The sequence below is a fragment of the Rhamphochromis longiceps genome, linkage group LG19 (assembly GCF_057381845.1).
Source record: "Rhamphochromis longiceps isolate RC_006_pf linkage group LG19, R_longiceps_female_GT1.1, whole genome shotgun sequence".
NCBI classification, from domain to species: Eukaryota; Metazoa; Chordata; class Actinopteri; order Cichliformes; family Cichlidae; genus Rhamphochromis; species Rhamphochromis longiceps.
In genome coordinates, this window is record NC_140575.1 from 32286311 (window position 1) to 32304864 (window position 18554).

Sequence of the window (18554 nt, forward strand, 5' to 3'; positions counted from 1 at the left end):
CAGACATAACAAAGAGGAGTTTTGTGATCCACGCAAGCATGAAGCAGTGAAATACCCAGGGAACAGCATGCACTTCATAATGGAAAGTCTTTTCTAATTAGGAGAGCCATGCGTATTCATTAGGCCGCACGCACGCAGCAGTTTTTCTGGACCCTTGACTCGTTGTCTTGGTTCTTGGCCTGCTGACAAAGCTTGTGTGGCAATGCTCACAGCAGCAAATTTAAGAGGCGAGTCTTGCCATGCTTAAGCAGATCAATCAATAGAGCAAGACAGCCCGCTATAGAAATGATCTGGCTCACTCAGAGCCACGGCAGCATGCGGTAAAGCATCGCGCTGATTAAAAAGGCATGAGCAGTGAAATCGATAACTTTCCGCCTTGCACTGAACGTGCATAGTTTGGGAATCGCTGTGTGTGACATGCTGTAACATGCACATGCTCACACGTCACGTTGTTAGCCAGTACCTTTGTTAGTAATGGGCATTTTGAGCGGTATGCTAATGATTCCCACGAGGTCCTCAGTAGGCACCAGAGAGCGCAGGATAGCACGAATGCGCAGAGCTTCGCCTTTCCCTTTGTTGATGAGCTTTAGGCGGGAAAAGCAAGTGAATCAGAGGAAAATACAACAAAGCAATTCCATGAAAAACAACCTGTGACACTTTCTAAGAAACTTACATGCATCTCAGGGGCACAACGTCCTAACAGGTCGATGAGAGCAGAGTAGAACGACATGATGGCATTGCCCATGTGGACCACCTCCTCTTCATCGTCACCATCACCAGACCTAACAGTGGGAAAAGAGCAGAAACATTTTTAAGGGCATTGAAGCAAAGACACAAATCAACAGGGGCTGGTTAAAGCAGTTAATCTGAAGGCTAAGGCCTTGGCATTGATTTTACAAGATTTGCTTGATTTTTATGGCTTACACATCAGAGCTAACTCCCTGGACGGAGCCTGGGAGGTCCAAAGCGGGCGTCTCAGAGATCTTAATAGCTTCCTTCATGGCAGCCAGGAGACCGTTCCCTCCCTCTCCTCTCAGAGCAGGTCCGAAACACTCCGGACGACGGATCAGCAGCTTCACCACAACGCTCGAGTTCTCCTCCACACTCTCGCCTGCAACACGAACATATATGGATACGTGCAAGAATAGAGATGCTCGCCATTCAGCATGAGTAGACAACATCTGAGTAGACTTCGCCTTAAGCAAGTGACGGCAGTTCTTTTGAATCTCTGCTACGTTTCTCTGTGCGTTTAAAGAGAGGAGCGGCACAAGAATAAACAGAACAAGTGAGAGATGAAATCAGGGAGAAACCAATAAATGCAGACATACCGTTCACAAAGACAGCAAACCGCAAGAAGGACAGATAGCGCTCTCCCTCAATGGGGTTCCAGCCAATGTCTGGATAACCTTTAGCCAGAAGCATTGGACAACTCTGAAGACCACAGCCAGCCAAGTAGGTGACCACCTAAAGATACATTACACACATCATGTAGCTCAAATAATCTGTGCATTCCCTCCCTGGTGGTCTTACCGTAGGTATCTCTTTCTTAATATGCATGTATAGGTCCTCAAGTCCAAACTGTCTTTCTCTCTGAATCAAGCAGGAAGACTACACAGTGACTTAAACTCACCTTGTCCAGGTCAGGTTCTTCAAGTGCCAGAGCCAGCCCGTTATTGTCCATCACTGAGGAAGCAGCCACATCTAGCGGAGTGGAGCCCCTCATAGCTGGCGAAGCTGCAACACAATCCACCCACACAGGCTCAGATAGTTAGTGTCATTTTTGTTGTGTCTTACTGTTCAGACAGCTACCCTGTGCCCACGTGTGCTTTTCAAAATAATGTGTAAACAGCAGGGGGTGCTATTTCCACTTTTTAAAATGTAACAGGAAGCTAACCTGCCTTAGTTTTAGGGTTCTTACCAGTTTGCACTGAACAATTCAGTCATATTAGGACATAACATAGCACTGTACATTATTTATATCACAGCTTGTTTGATTTCACAAGAGTTGTTTCCTTTTTAGCTTTTTTTCCCCGTAGTACTAAATAACCTGCTGTAACCTATGAGCAATAAGTGAAGTCGTTCATGCGAACAAACACACACACATAAGTTCAATGAGTTGTTAGTTCATACAGCTCAGCTTTCACATATCCTCTGGCTGAAATGAAAGAGGTCTTTGGCTCCTTTCAGAGAATTCGACAGCCACGTAGCTACTTTAAGCTGTTCCCTTATTCACAAAGGGGTCGCCACAGTGGTCAGGTCAGCTTGTTTCTGATTGGCAGATTGTTTTCTTATATTCTTCCTGATGCAACTAGGAAGGGATGTGTGTCTCCTCCTGGTATTTGCCAAAAAGCGATTGCGGGAATTTAAACTGGCATAAGTCACTTGATAAAGAATATAAATAATTGATATTAAGTTATTTTGAGCCAGAAAGAATATTCCTGTCAGAAGCTGCAAACGGTTTTTGGCTGAGTGACTGTTATCTATACAGTTATCATTTTTCTATCAGAAAAATGTAACAAATATGACATCCCAGTTTTATAAATATACTTTAAGTGACCAAAAAGGACAACATTGATTATAATGTGGGAACCATAATGTAGAGTCATAAAGTCATACATCACGTAATGCTCACATATTAGATTAGATTAGATTTTATATATGACCCCTTCATTAATCCGGTTCACTAGTGTATTTACCAATATAAATAAAGTTAATCAATATTTAAAAAGCACAGAAATGTCAGAAATGACTTTTTGCCACAACACTGGGACCAAACCGGAGGATTTTTCACTTGTTACACGAATGTGTAAACCACTACACTCCTGTTCTAAACATGGCTGTACCCACCTAGGCCCACGCTGCTGTTCTCCAGTAGGTAACTGAGGTGGTCAAACATGGCCTTCTGATTCTGACGGCTGATCCGGCAGAAGTAGCACAGGAAGCGACAACAGCTGGCCACCATCTTGGGAAAGGCAATTTCCTGAAGGGTAGGATAAAACAGAGCCTAAGAGGCTCAAATGTCTTCACTTGGATATTAATAAGAGTAAACTGCATCTTTTAAAGTTTTGAAATGACTGCAGGCAGCAGCCATGCTTTTATGAGTGGACATGACTACTTTTATCCCTGGATACAGAAGTGTCCCTCGAAAAGCAGCTGATCATAAGTGGTTTTGGAGAAACTGTTGCTTCACTCTGGGGAACTGAGTTTACAGTAATGACTTCCTTCATGCGTGTTACTCTAAACTCCCCCCGCATGTCTCGGCTTCTAATTGATGCGTAAAAGGCCTGACATCGTCACACGCTGCCAGCAAGCCAGCCCGATTCAGTCTGCCCTTTCTGCCCTTCTGCGTAGTCAGGACCACGTCCTCATTAATGCAAACCTGCTCTGCGACCATGCTTTACACACAAAGGAAAGCATGCAAGACTGGATTAAAACACAGTTTCTGCTGAGATGGTGCTACAGACTCCATGTGGGTAAAGCAGAAGATGTTAAACCTGGGACTTGTCTCCTCCGAGGACATTGACCATGACCTCCATGACAGTCTCGTGCATGCCCAGTATTCTCATCAGGTTCGGGTGCTGGTAGAAGACCTTGTTGTTCATAATGTCACTAAAAAGCACATGAAAAGAAGCAAACGTTGAATATTTAGGTGTTTGCTGAAAGAAAAAAAAAACAGTTTTTCTATCTAAATCAGTTCCATACGAGTCGAATGACCTACCCCAGTCCATCAATCATGAGCTTTTCCTCCTCCTTTCCCATTCGAACTGACAGCAGAGACCTGATCTGGCCCAGGGAGGCCAAGAGGTTGATGGTGTCCTGGACCGAGGCAGCGCTGATGGTGTACGTCTTCCTCATGGCTCGGAGGAGCTCTCCAACGCTGTCGTACTGCCTCCTCAGCAGGCTGAACATTTTGCGAACAAGTTCAGGGTCCTGGATGTGACACTCCTGGGACCAGCTGACCATGGTCTGAGAGATAAGCTCTTTCAGATTGGCTGGAAATAAACATGAGCAAAGACGACTCAGTTTCCTTTTATTAAACAAGCTGATTGCCTCGTATTAAACAGCAAAGCAGAGAAAGGCTCGCCGTGGCAGAAGCGCTCGCTGTATCGTTTCGACATCCTTATTGTACATCACGGGCCTTGAAAGGAACATTGACTTTGACCCTCTTCCCATTAGCTGGGGTCACAACAAGAGGCACTTAACATACAGTAGGCACACATTAATGCACAAATTCCCTCCATTAACCTGCCTACTTGACAGCGTGCTTTCTTTTTCACAACTGACGCTTGAATATTGAACAAAAGAACTTGCTCCATGTGGCAAATAAGACCTTAAGAACAGAAAGAAGAAAGAAAAAAGACGGCAACATCGAAGTCTTCACGTGGCTTTAAAAAACAACAACAAAAAACTGGATGCTTGTGTCACATGAGCTAATCTTTGAAAAATATTAGTTTATGCCAAAGCCACACTTTCAGTGGGGCAGAAAGATCCACTGTTATGTAAAGAATAAAGAAGGAAACAGGATATGGTTTTAATAGTTCTTTGCGGTTAAAAGGAAACATTTGTTTGGACAGCTCATATGTGGGTTACTCTTAAGGCTTCATTAAAACTGGATCAATAGAGTGTGTGGGTTTGTTTTTTTATGGTTATGAACACACAAAGGATGGAAAAAAACATCAATTAAACAGTCCGGTACCATAAACGATGGAGTCATTAACACACAGTTGATTTCCTTAACAGTACTGCAATTAGGTGATTGCGTTTTTAAGACCACGTGTCTGTTTGGTTGATTGGTTCTCTTGGCTTTCAAAAGACTGTTTGACAGCAGACTGTCAGTCAGTGCACGGGTGTGCGTCTGTGGTTTTTTGTGAGATGGGCGGGAAGCCAGCAGGATGGCACCAGTAACAGATCCTGCTGCCGAGAGCTGCGTGGGTGTCAGAGAAAGGGCAGATGCAAAAGCTCGAGATTAAGAAGCGACATTTTTTTTCCTCTCTCAGCAAGCACCTGACTCGCACTCTGTCACACTATCAAACACAGTCACTGCCTGCTTTGCTGTTAAATATACTGCTCTCCCACTTTCTCCCTTACTACGCCCCAGTAAAGAAAGCTGGACTATCCAGAGTCACAGTGACGGAAACACACACACACACACACAGATCTCCTCATATCTGACCATTAAATGCTCCTACTGGATAAACTAAACCAAACAGCTTCTGTGCTCCTTTTACTTCATTCTTATGAAATAATGGTTGAGACAGTGGAGCCATCTGTATCTTCAGGGACTCCAGGAGAGAAAGAGAGATGACGTGATGAAGAGCAGTTACAGCCTGAATCGCAGCACCAAAATTTAATAGGTGTCTTCTTCACTTGGTGTCCTACTACTTCCTTGGAGCCTAAACCCACTTAAAAGGAAACACACCAACAAATGACAAACCGTAGACACTAAAGCACACTAAACCTTTTTTGCGCCACGGACCGGTTTATGTCCGACAATATTTTCACGGAGCGGCCTTTAAGGTGTTGCGGATAAATACAACAAAATAAAACCAGTACTGGTACCAAAAAAAAAAGATTTATTCATAACACACGGGTAAAGACCCCGGGAAACCGAGTTAACGTTAAAAAACGATAAATTTCACACCCGAGCCTCAACTCTCGCAGCCCGGTACCAAATGACTCATGGACCAGTAACGGTCCAGGGGTTGGAGACTGCTGCACTAAAGCATATATCTAGTTTTAAACGTTATCTACAATCCCAGACACATAATATACACAACAACATTAAAACCACTTACAGGTGAGGTGAATAAAAAGTATTGTTTCTTTGCAGTGCAACACTCTGCTGGGATTCATGTGAATGTTACTTTGAAAAGTATCAGTCAACTACAGATTGTTTTAAACACATCACACAAGCATCCATGGTCATTTAAATCCCCAGTGGATATCACAAAATAGCCCAAGAGGTTCTGTGGAAATGCAGCTGATCATCTGGAAGGTTATTGTGGCTTATCAGTGTATGATAAAAGGACAGAACAAAGCACGAGCCAGCTCAGTTTTGTATTAACTGCACAAAGAGGGACGATAACAGGGATGAGGACAACGGTCAGTTGGTCCACAACTTTGGTCCACACTAAAATCATTCAGCAACGACACCAGTGGATCGAATCTTTTTTTGTTGTGCCATTTGAATATCCTAACATCTAGGAAAACCGTGCTTGGTATACCATTTAAGAGATCTATCATATTTGTATATGTGATTTGTCTGTGGCACTTTCATGATGTTTCAAGATATTTTGAACACAGGATGATTATTTGGGCAGGTTACAGTATGGTCACCATTAGAGAGGTGAAGTAGGGATGCTTTAGGGCTGGCCTAAGTGTGCAATTTGTCTTTAAGCACAAAATATCCAACTCTAAACAGAACTTTGCCCAGTTAAATAAGAACTTGTGGTCACTCACATTCAGTGGTGGTCCCTGATCCCTGAGAGAGGCAATTAGACACATCTCGCAGTTGCACTCTTGCGGCACACCCGTTATTTGGACCTGCTACTGAAACGTTTGTGTTGCTATGTTTGTGCTCGATCTCATGCAGTCTGCACGTGTCTGTGAGTTTAATCAGGTTAAGCATTGAGTTTTATCGCTGATGATTTTGGATTTTTTTCCCCCTTCGTTTCCCCGCTCTCATCTCCCGGAGCGGCTGACACAGGATCCTCTTCACTCTGAAGCCTCTCTGCTCCACCAGGCTGCATATTTCCATAATGAAATTGAAGGGAAATTGAAATGGAAATGACTGCTACCCAGTGAATCAGTCCACGTGGCAGCGGCAGACTGAGGGCGCTAGAAGTGCAATACAGAAACATCTCCTGTTAATTCTGCCCTCTCTTTTGTGCCAGGAACACAAAGAGAGACACAGAGGTTGTACAGAAAGAGGTGAACAAGGCCATGAATGAGCAAAATGTAGCAGGGACTAAATGTACAAGGCGTGAGCTCAGCACTTGTGCTTTTATGGGAAAACAACAACAACAAACCAAACCAGTTCCATGTCTTGCTCAAGGACACCTTTTTTTCTTGTTGTTGGACAGCTTGACTATGAAGTAACACATCCTAAGAGTAAACTGCTTCCACTTGTGATTCGGTATGCTTCTGCAGTCATATTCCTCAAATTTGTTGTTCCCCTGCTCACTAATTAACTTTTAATCCGCATCATCGTTAGCTCTTAACCACGTTCAGGTGTAACGATACAGTAGGCACAGCTCCATCATTCATGCAGTGCAATGAAAGCGGTGATTTCCTCACAGGGTGCAGCTTGCTCCATCCTCGTGGGCTCCTCTGCTTTGTGCGCCTGGCCTTTGATCCTGTTCACCAGCATAAGGAGGCGACCTTTAATCGATGTATCCTGCTCGTCTTCATCTTCCTCCATAGGGATTCCTGCATTACACAGAGAGAAAAAACAACCACAATGTGCATGATGCGCAGGACAACTCTCCCTCTTCTTATTTCTTAGCAATTTAAAGTTTCTTTGTTTTTTTTGCGCAGGTGAGGCCGCCATTAGATCGGCAGCACCACGGAAGGGAGGGCGATTCAATTATTTATCAAAACATCAAGATGTCAGAGAAATTGCGGAAGCAGCGAACGTTCAAATCTTCTGCCTTGGCAGAAAGCGCTGCAGAGAGAGAGGAAGAAACATCTCATGAAGTACAGGCACAATTTTGCTGATGGCGACGCAACGGCAGCTAACAGTGCCAAGAAATATGTGCACGTAAAGCATTTTTCATAAGGATGTTTGTTTTGTTTATTATTCTTACATTATCAGCCATAATGCCGGCTTGTGCTGCCTCGGTAAAATAACTGTAATGAATTCTAAAAGCAATCAGGGAAATGTAACATTGCTGCATCATGTTGCAAAATGATGATATATGTGTTGTAATAAACATAAACAGTTTAGCATTGCGGTTCATAATGTTTTTTGCAAGAGCTGCATCTCACCACAGTGGAGCTGCAGCTGATTATGAAAATCATAGAGTTCCTCCTGGATGTCTGCAGGGCACGGGCAGTCCTCTCCCATACTGAAGTTCAGCAGCATGTTGATCTAAAATGTGGGAAAATGTTCAAATTAGATGCATAGAGATACAAAAAAATGCATAGTTAGTTATTTTTATTTAATTTAATAACTGTACAGTACTCTGTTTATAGTAACCATTGTCCTTAATGTAAATAAGTAAGAAAAATTGTGTATGTTTCTGTTCCGTGTCCTGTTTGTTGTATATGTGTCTTTCTGGCTGCTGTTACAACCAAATTTCCCCTTGTGGGACAATTAAAGGATTATTCTATTCTATTCTATTCTATATACAAATTACTGTAGTACATTGTGCAGGGCTGGAGACTATCCCAGCTTTGTTATAATGTTGTTATTGCAGGAATCACAGAGAAAAAACGCAGCTCGAGTGGCTAATTCTCTCTCTGCACTAACAGGCCGAAGGACACCATGACAAGCCATTAAACGAGCTGTGCTGCACTGAATTCTGTCTGCAGCCGTGACCTTAAAGAAATGCTCTATGTATGTGCACTCTTGTGCAGATGAGTGTGCCCTCCCGGGGAAGCAATGCCATCAAACCAAGACCAAGAGGAATGAATTTGCCTTGAAGCTTTGCTCGCACACTCTCACATATAGACAAAGAAGAGAGCTTTATGAAACATTAGGAGCCAGAAGCAGCTCTGGTTCTCTCTGGGCTAAAAGAGGCAGAAAGAACTGAACCAAAATCTACATTAATCTCAAATTAGTCACGTATTCAGACAACAACGGTACTGACCAATCAGTTGAAGCCATGAGCCTGCAGGTTTTCCGTATACTGAGTTATTACAGAGTCACATATTCTTTTTTTATTCTTTCTCTAAATGATGCACAATTACTGCCATTTACCCTCTGCAGCTATTTTGCACACTTGCGTCACACGAGCGTCACTACGATCACTCGGGAGATATGCGCACTGTCAGAAATCCATTAGCAGAGATACACAACTGCCGGGGTAAAGCTGTCACGAGGGAGCCCCGGCACAGATGAAAAGTGGTGCTGTGGTGGAGAAGCGCAATACATCACCTCTTTTTTAATGCTTTAACGTAAAAATGGAATAATCTGGTGAGTGTCGGGTTTTAAAATTTGGTAAACAGTCTCAATTGAACAAAAACAATCCGACACAAATGAAGGTAAAATGTGAAAAATTAAACACACCCTTATTGTTTCCTTTGGGATTAGGAGGGTTAGTGGCAGCTAGGTGCTGTTAATCAAACACACTCAACTCATTGATCATCAGTAGGCAGATGTTTACTAGTCTGGAGATTTCAGGTGTGTGTTAACACAATGCCTTAGACCACCAATGGTCTTAGAGAAGCAATAGCCAATAGCCACGAGGCTATTTCCAAACAGTTTGAAGTCAATCACTCTGCAGTGATTAAGATTATTCAGTAGTAGCAAACATTCAAGACATCCAAGAAAATTGAGCCCAATTTCAGATGTGCAATGCTCACAGAAGGCCTTGTGGTAAATGTTCAATTTCATGACACTATAAATACAAAAAGACTGAACAAGTAAGGGTTGTTTGGAAGAGCTGCAAGAAGAAAGCCATTTCTCTCTACAAAGAACAAATCAGGAGAATACTTTTGTGATTTCTATGCACTGTGTATCATTGAGATGTTTGGCCATATTGCACAGTGCCAAATGAAACACAGCATATCAGCACATAACAGCTCTTACCACTTGTCAAGCATGGCGGTGGAGGGAGATGATTTGGCTTTTGTTTTGCAGCTACAGAAATTGTGTAGCTGGAAAAAGTCTATGAACTCTGTACTGAAGTATTTGAAAGTCAAATGTGAGGCCGTCTCTCCAACAGCTAAAGCTTGTACAAATTTTTTGTCATACAGCAGGATAACAATCCCAAACACAGCAGTAAATCTACAGCAGAATGGCTGTAAAAGATAATCATCTAAACTGGAACAGGCCAGTCAGTGATCGAAATGCTGCATTTTACTTCCTACTTTGGGATCCGCTGGCTTAGACCCGGCGTGCTTCTTCTCACCTGTTCTTGAGGCGGTGATCTGAACTCTTTGGTCTTCTTCGCTGTAACAGCAGCAGACATATTGAGGGCCAGCATCAGCTCATTGTAGCGGAACTTCTGGTTGTACTGCAGCTTGGACACGAAGCTGTCAGAAAAGGACACAATGGCCTCGATACGGTGCTTCAGTTCGCAGTCACAGAAATAGTGAAGCAGCTCGCACATCTGGAGAGGAGGCACACAAACAGGTACTCTTCCATCACTGTTGTGACAAAGCAGGCGTTAGTTATCAAGAATGACAGAAACATATCGAAATGCCTTATGGCTTCACATTATCCCACTTGTTAAAGAGAGATATTTACTCGTGAGATCATTTGTTCGATACGAGACGGAGCTATTTCATGTTTGGCTGATCTCTGAACGGGCCTATTACATTAGAGCAGTTACGGAGCATTTGAGAGGACAGCTGTGTGGTTAGTTCGTAGCTGTGGATTGTCACTTTAAGATTACAATGTGCATCGATTTCACATGTTTTGGTTATTTTTATTTGTCTGTTGTGTATACAATTGTGTGTGTTTTCACGATCACCTGTCGTTTAACCGGCTCTGGCAGCCTCTTCTCCAGCAGTCCTTCCATTGGCTGTTGAGCCTCTTTGATTGCCTCTTCTTCTCCAGCTTCCACCGCCTTTTCCTCTGCCCCTGTTAGTCCCTCTTTGTCTGTGGCCCCCGTGGCTCCCTCCTCTCTTGCCTCTTTGAAGACGTTCGGGTCAATGAGCAGTAAAATCTTACGAACGTCCTCGCTTCCTAACACACCCATCGTCAGCAAGGTGCTAATGAGCTTCAGGATTGGAACAAACTGGTGCTCCACGCATCCTCCGACAGGATCTCGGATGTGGTGCCCTCCGCTTTGAACAGCCTCTGTCAACATTGAAATCGCTTTCTCCTTCAGTGCATCCAGTGGGATTTGGGGACTGTACAGATGCTCCCGTTTGGTGCTGATGAAGCACGGTGGGGTAAAGTTTAGGCGTGGTTTCAGGGAGGTGCTAAGCCCCACCCCAGGCGGGAGGTGCTTTTTAGAAGCATCAGAAAAGAGACGAATGGAGCGTGTCTCGGCCGTGACAGGAATGACGAACTCATCTTTCATCATGAGTCGTGCCTCTTTGGCTGTCTCCAGGTGGGTGCTAATCAGAACATTGTAGAAGCCCTCGCGTAACGTGCCAGACAGGTACTGATTGTCGATGGTGTACAAGAGCTGTGATTGGTCCAGGTGGCTGCAAAGGGCGTGGGCCACACGAGTGTTTCCCAGAGCGCAGAGGGCACAGTACAGTTTCAAGGTGTGATAGTGGAACTTCTTCATGTCCTCCTGCTCCGAGAGCTCCATGACGTCAACGCACCTTTCATTAAAAAGAGCAAGAGTTAGCAGAATTCATGATGGTTCATAACACGAAGTTTGTGATCTAGTCTACTTGGTGGTCAGGGAGAAACTTTAAAAACTCATATTTTTCTATCTTGGGGATTTTTTTCAAGCCAGTAAGTTGCTTTTTACATGTGACAGCATCCAATGTGAAATTCTCAAGCAGCATCCTCTAGAGCTAAAAAGTAAAGCCAGTTCAGTGCAGTTGGACTTGAAATGGTCATTAAAGATGTCTCCATAATGCTGGGCTCACACTGTGCGATTTTTGGCCCATTTTGAGTCGTGCAACCGTTTTGGCGATCGGCCCGATTTTGGCCTTCATCGTGCGTCGTGCATCGTGTAGTATACGTGGGGTAACGAGATGCGATTGACACCTCACGACCAGCTCCCGATCATCAATCGCTTGGTCACGAGGATTTCAAACCTGTTTGAAATCCTCGCGACCGTCGTGAGGGTGTCACCGCAGTTTGTCACACTGCGCACACGCAAACACAAATGTCGGTGAAAAAGACGGAGCACGCGGCTGTGCAGCGTGTGATCTGGACACAAGCGATGGAGGCACAACTTGGAGAACTTTGGAAAGCTCATCCGAGCCTTTTCGATGTGGCCTCACAAAATGATCACGACCACAACAACCGTGAAAATAGTTGGATCTACACTGCTGCTCAATCACAGCTGCCTGACCATGTTTTTCATTAGCAATTTAGCAAAGCTGATGGTGGTGGTGTGTCTGTGTGAGTGAAAGACGGAGAGAGCGAGCGACAGATTTTCTGTTATAACCTTCATTTTTATGGACGCACAGTGTGAGCACTCAGGTCGCATCAGAGCATCGGGCCGTATAGTGTGAGACCTGCATCGTGACCTATGAACTTCTAACCCCTGCGAGTCAATCGTGCAGTTTGAGCAGGAGCTGAATAACGTGACTGAAAAAATCGCACATTGTCTGCCCAGCATTAGTGAGTGACTCTCAATAAAACCCAGTCTTAAAGTGTCCAACGTTACCATGGAAGGTTTACAACCTGGTATAAAAAAATACTACTCCTCACCTCCAATCAATGTGAAAATCCAAGGTGACTTACATCTTTAGTTATCGCATCACAAGATTTTCAGAAAACTTGACCTTCAAGGTGACTGAGATTCAAATTTGCCTGACATTTCTAACAGATATGGTATTATTGTTATGGTATCAATTTGAAAACCCTACATCGCCTCATTCTCTAGTTATTGTGTTCACAAACTTAGCTGCCTACTTGCCCGGCTGGGTGAGGCTTTCACAGCTGAGGGTTAGAATGATTTTTCCCTCTACAGCTAATTTACCCCCCTTCACACTAACTGTGAGGAGCATGGCTGCTTTCACTCCCAGGTGGCTGCCCGCTAGCCGCTAGGCTTCATGCTAGCTAATCTGAGTCACTCAACCATTTTTGTGTTGTTGGTGCCTTTTCTGTCTGACAGAAAATATGGATAACTGTGTGGTGAAATTACAGTAATTTATTAGTTATGTTATTGGTGGTTTGTTGCTTACCATTAACTAAGAATCATGTGTTTATGCGATGTAGGTTACTAACCAAGTTTGCTAGTCATAGCTAATGGCACTGCACTCTAAACTCACGTCTTGCTCTTAAATTTTAAAGGTTCAGTGGCCAGAATCTTAACAGTTATACGTCAGAATGGAAGGTGATAATAACTTGAAACTCCCCGTCCCTTAATCCTTCTGGTTGCTTAATACACTTGTCACAAACAGTTAAAAAATCAGCACGATGATTTAGCGAAGCCCACGGTGACAACTTCAAACCTGTTTTGTCTGTCTAACAGCTTATAGCCGAGGACATTTTAATACACAGCGACAAAACTGAGGAAAGCAGAAAATCCTGAGTGACTGTTGAGATTTAAAAAAATTTACTGTGTTACCAAAAAATAAAATATGACTAAATCACTTTATTGCAATGTGTGCTGATGGTTACAGGAAGCTTGTGTTTTTTAAGAGTTAAATGAGAATATGAATACCACTGTCATTACTTTAAGCTAAAAATAAAGCTAGATGAAACAGGAAATTAGCTTTAAGAAAATAGAAATGGGGCAAAACAGTTAGCCTTGTTCTGATCACAAAACAAAAAGAACTTAGCAGATCAGTATTTAGTACATCTTTTGTTTAAGAATAAAGAACACAAGTTGTGTTACAACAGGCAGTTGCATGCTGTCTCTGGTCCTCGGTAAAAAAGGTTTGAAACTTCCTGTATAGATTAAACATTTAAGATACTGTGTGCATTGACTAGTGTGCTTTAAAAAGTAACAAATCCAACTTATAAGCGAACTAAGCCTTGTTTCACACCTGTTCTCTTCAGGTATGTGCACTGCCAACATCTGCAGGGGCTCCACGCACTGAACCACCCATCCATGCCTCTCATTAACCCTGGCCGTTTCCACTTTGAGGAAACTGTTGGGCATGCGGCTCCACAGCACGGCGTTTATGGTCTGGACATCCAGTCGGGGCGGACACTGTGGAACCGGGTTCTTATGCTCACTCTTGAAGATGGCTGATGACAGAGGCATGGCGTTCTGGAGAGCACACAGAGACAGCTGATGGGAATCCTGTCTGAGCACAGCATTCATTTCTATGGTATTGCAGACACAAAAGTAAGCCTGTTGTAATGGAAAAGTAAAATTAGGAGCCACGCACCTTTATTTTAGCCAGTTCAAACTGAAAGAGGCTGGGGCTGGTGGGTCGCACAAACACAGCGGGGAAAAGCTTGGTGTTTGGTTCCACCTGGAACAGAGAAAAGTGAAAAGAAAGCAAACAAAAGGTCCAAACAGGAAGTAAATATCAAAAGCTTGAGAAGGAGCTTGAAAGCGTGACTTAAGGAAAGCAGCTTAATGATGCATCATGAAAACTCTGCTACTTAGTGCAGTTTAGTTTCCCTGTGTGTGTGTGTGTGTGTGTGTGTGTGTGTGTGTGTGTGTGTGTGTGTGTGTGTGTGTGTGTGTGTGTGTGTGTGAGTGAGTACACATGAACATTTAAGAGTGTCGGCGATGAGTCAGTACTGTGTGAAGTCTCAAAGAATTTCAGTGAGGAAGAACGTAAGAAGATTATACCCTCTGAAAGATTATTTTGGGATTTACTTTTGAGAGGACATCTGAACAACAAGTCCACAATTCAACAAGATGCACAGTCACTTCTCTGTTCAGTAAATATGTCTTAAATTAAGTCTTAAATTAAGTTACTCTCAAGGTCATCAGATTAAACTGGAGACGCAGGGATATATGCATGGCCAATATTAGGCTAGTGAAGAATAAGGATATTAATGCATGCATGCATCTTCTTCGCAAAAGACTTGATATCCTTTATAAATCATTTTACAAGCTGTTACCAAAAAAGATCCACAACTAAAGCCATAAAACTCTACAAAATGTCTGTGAAGGTTCTCAATCATCCAGGTCATCGTAGTTTAAGGAGCTTGGAAAGAAAAGCGTCTGGACTTCTTTAAGTTGCTTGAAGACGTTTCACCTCTCAGAAGCTTCTTCAGTTCGCTCAAGTCGCTTAGACCTCTACATCGGAGAGACCAAACAGCCACTTCATAAACATATGGCACAACATACAAGAGCCAGCTATCCATCTGCATCTAAAGGGCAAAGGTCACTCTTTCGAGGACAGAGTGAAAGAAGCCATCTATGTCCACTGTGAACGAACATCTTTGAACAGATGCAGTGGCTTACGACACCAACTGTGTGGGGCTAGGTTTCACAGCGGGTTCACCCAAAACCTTGGCTGATTGTGACCCACACCGATTTTCACACCTTGGCTCATATGATTAGGTAGAGGATCATCAGGGGGTCCATGTCTCTCTTGGGGGTCACTCCCATAGGGCTTAAATCTGGGACTCTCCACTATTTGACCCTAGAACTGAAGAAGCTTCTCAGATGAGAAGTAAAACGTCTTCAAGCAACTTAAAGAAGTCCAGACGCTTTTCTTTCCAAGCTCCTTAGTGTACAAACTGACCTGATTTATTAAATTTAACTGCTCCCCATGCCCCTCATGGTTCTCTCCTTGAGCATCCAGCTCTGACCACTTGCACATTTGTGATTTTGCTATCATCATCAAATATAAACTTTTGTCGCCATGACACTGTCAAGGACCATCAGTGATGATGAGAACTACGATAAACAGAGACCAAACAGCAGCATTCGTGGAAGCATTTCCAGGGCACAATGGTGATGTGCAGGTATTCAGGTGATTCAAAGGGTGATTCAAAAGTGGGAGTGATGGGAATTGTTTATGGCTGCACTTGCAGACCCTGAAATTGATGTCCAAATTCACAGTTTTGTTTCCAATGAGCCAGATGTTCTTTTAAAGTTTTCAATTGGTTTTGCGTCACAGTTCTCTGGGTTTTTTTAAAGTTAACACTTCACTCCAACCTATGAATCATTCAAGCAATAACAAACACATAACTCAAGGGACGAACAAGTGTTGTGTCTTCACGTAACAGACAAAAAGAGCGAATATTAAATTGTATCTTTGACATTTTTACTAGCAGCCTTTTGCAAAAACATGTAATTTTTTCCTTGAATCTTCAAAAAATATATATATACAAAATGTACAAAAAAAACAACACAGTCTGACAGGCACAAGATTGCCTTTTTCATTCTTAAGGAAGGAAAACGAGAAGAAAAGCTGAGGTATGCCACATTACATATGAACTAGAATGTAAATCAGTGAGAACAGGTCTTATGGAAAGAACGTTTTTCTCCAAATCTTCGTCAATGTGTAGTGAGGAGGTAAGGAAAGAGGTACAACAGTGAGTGTCTACAGCCATCTGTAAAACACAGAAGAAGCTCTGTCTGATTTGGAGCTGCATGTCAGTCAGTGGTGTTGTGGATTTTGTCAAAACTGATGGAACTGTGAGAAGTGCTGTCAGATTTTGATCCAGCATGAAATAGCATCTGGAAAGGATCTGATTGGCAACGGTTTAATTTTTCAGCATCGCAATGATGCCAAACACACTGCCAAAGCAGTAAAAGCATACCTGGATAGAAAAACACACAATGGAATGCCGTCGGTCACTGACTGGCCTCCCCGAACCTTAACAACTTTGAAACAGAGTGGGATCATACTGGGAGTAAAAAGAAGCTACGGTAGAGCAGGTCAGGTCGGTCGATCCATGACTCCTGCTAAATGCACTAAGTTGCCCCCGATGCACGTGAATAGGCATAGAAAGCGTAGATAAAAGCTCTACACCTGGACATGTCGCCAGTCTGTCGCCGGGCTAACACATAGACAACCATTCACACTCGCATTCACTCCCACATCTATACCTATGGACAATTTAGAGTTTCCAATCAACCTAACCCCACTAACTGTAGTACAGTGGCACAGTGGTTAGCACTGTTGCCTCACTTCAAAAAGGTCCTGAGTTCAAGTCCACCATCAGGCCAGGGTTCGTATGTTCTCCCCGTGTTTGCGTGGGTTCCCTCCGGGTACTCCGGCTTCCTCCCACAGTCCAAAGACAATATAACTTTCCATTTACAATTTACCAAAGGGGAGCCAACATCTGAAAATCATTGAATGTCCTAAAGAAGCCTGCAGGACCATTCCTGAAGACTATTTAGAAATGTGTTGGAAAACAAAGGCAGTTGTGTCAAATATTGACTTTCAAGCTCATTAGAATTGTACAAACTCTGTTTTTGCCCCATATTTTGTATTTCCATTCAATCTTTCACCTTATTTCTATTTTCCTAGCAAAATATAAAAAACTGATGAAGAGGTTCAAGACTTTTGCACAGTTTTGTAAATTTACTTTTTTATTAGTTCGGTAGCATAGTTATTTTGGGTTGCACCCATCACACTAGATACTTTTAATTATAGAGAAACATAGCAATAGTTATATTCTTGCTTGCACAGCTGTGTGTATTGTACCTGGTAGGAGGTAGAGATATCTTTGCCATTGACGGTGAATGTCAATAGGCCAGTGGCCAAATCTATTAGACAGCCGATCTCCAGATCCACATTGCTGCGACCGGAGGTGTGGGAAGTGCTGGTGACATCACCACCCCACACCATGTAGCAGTTACTCCTCTTCACGCTGTCAGTAATAAGCATATATAAAAATCTTTACAAGGTTAGTAATTAAAAATAATCGTCAGCATTTATTACATATGAACACAGAGGGCGTCACCTCTCGTGGACTCGCCCACGTTCATCGCCCAGGGTTACAGTCACTGTACGATTCTTGCTGAGGTTGAAGTTGTTGCTATAGTAATGGTAGTCAGGAGTAACCCATCCAACCCACACACAGGCAGGGTCCTGACCTGCGAAGACCCTCACTGAATGGTAGTACTGTAACAAAACAGAGAAGAGAGACTTAGCCAAAAATGAAAACGCATTTAGTTTTTGCAGCTGCAAACAGACGTTTCTTCTGTACCGTAGTGATGCTGCTGTAGTCCACTCGTCTACTTTCATCGCTGTGCCTCACAGATCTCAGTGGATATCTATCAGAAACCATATTCAAAAAGTCATTAGCGAGCAGATAACATGTCGGATTCAAGGTTTTCTCGCAAAAGAGCTTAAAGTCACAGTTTTGGGAAGTTCAGCACCTGTGTTTGACTTTAAGGGTTTCTTCTTCATGAACACCGTTCATGTCCACCACAGGGCTGATCTTGAAGACGGAGTGGAACTCCACAGGCATGCTCAGACGACAAAACACCATGTCTGCGTTACTGTTCTGTGTCCCAAACGTCTTGTGGGTGACTTTGAGACAAGGAGGGCTGTCGATGGTGCCGTCGATCCTGGTTACCTGCAAACAAACGATGACAATCTTCGCGTTCATCGTCTAGGCCAATTCAATCGTTTTTAACAATTTCACAGTTTCTTCTTTCTTACCGCAATGTGGTTGTGGTCCTTCGGCACGTTGACAAAAGTAGGCAGACGCTTGCTGAACCACATTGTGACCTCTCGATTCATGTTGACGGCAAATGGCTCGAATCCCTCCTGCAAGCCGCACATGGTGTAGTACTTAAAGGTGCTAGCATCCTTCCCGAGGTTCATACGACCCACCTGCGACAGACCGAGGCTACACACTGGAATAAACCCTGCAGGACAGA

General features: G+C 43.3%; 1 protein-coding gene across 1 annotated transcript in view; it reads right to left on the minus strand.

Annotated features, from left to right (window-relative positions):
• LOC146647180 (ryanodine receptor 3) overlaps positions 1-18554 on the minus strand; it is a 113414-nt gene that overhangs the window by 34578 nt on the left and 60282 nt on the right. The window contains exons 28-46 of the mRNA XM_085391986.1: positions 18334-18542; positions 18048-18247; positions 17876-17942; positions 17630-17790; positions 17371-17536; positions 14140-14226; positions 13792-14018; positions 10638-11442; positions 10074-10274; positions 7987-8089; positions 7297-7428; positions 3719-3992; positions 3495-3609; positions 2848-2980; positions 1631-1734; positions 1329-1464; positions 925-1111; positions 674-782; positions 464-584 (exon numbers count right to left, since the gene is read on the minus strand). Coding sequence (XP_085248112.1) covers positions 464-584; positions 674-782; positions 925-1111; positions 1329-1464; positions 1631-1734; positions 2848-2980; positions 3495-3609; positions 3719-3992; positions 7297-7428; positions 7987-8089; positions 10074-10274; positions 10638-11442; positions 13792-14018; positions 14140-14226; positions 17371-17536; positions 17630-17790; positions 17876-17942; positions 18048-18247; positions 18334-18542 — 3537 coding nt within the window. The remainder of the gene's footprint in view (positions 1-463; positions 585-673; positions 783-924; positions 1112-1328; positions 1465-1630; positions 1735-2847; positions 2981-3494; positions 3610-3718; positions 3993-7296; positions 7429-7986; positions 8090-10073; positions 10275-10637; positions 11443-13791; positions 14019-14139; positions 14227-17370; positions 17537-17629; positions 17791-17875; positions 17943-18047; positions 18248-18333; positions 18543-18554) is intronic.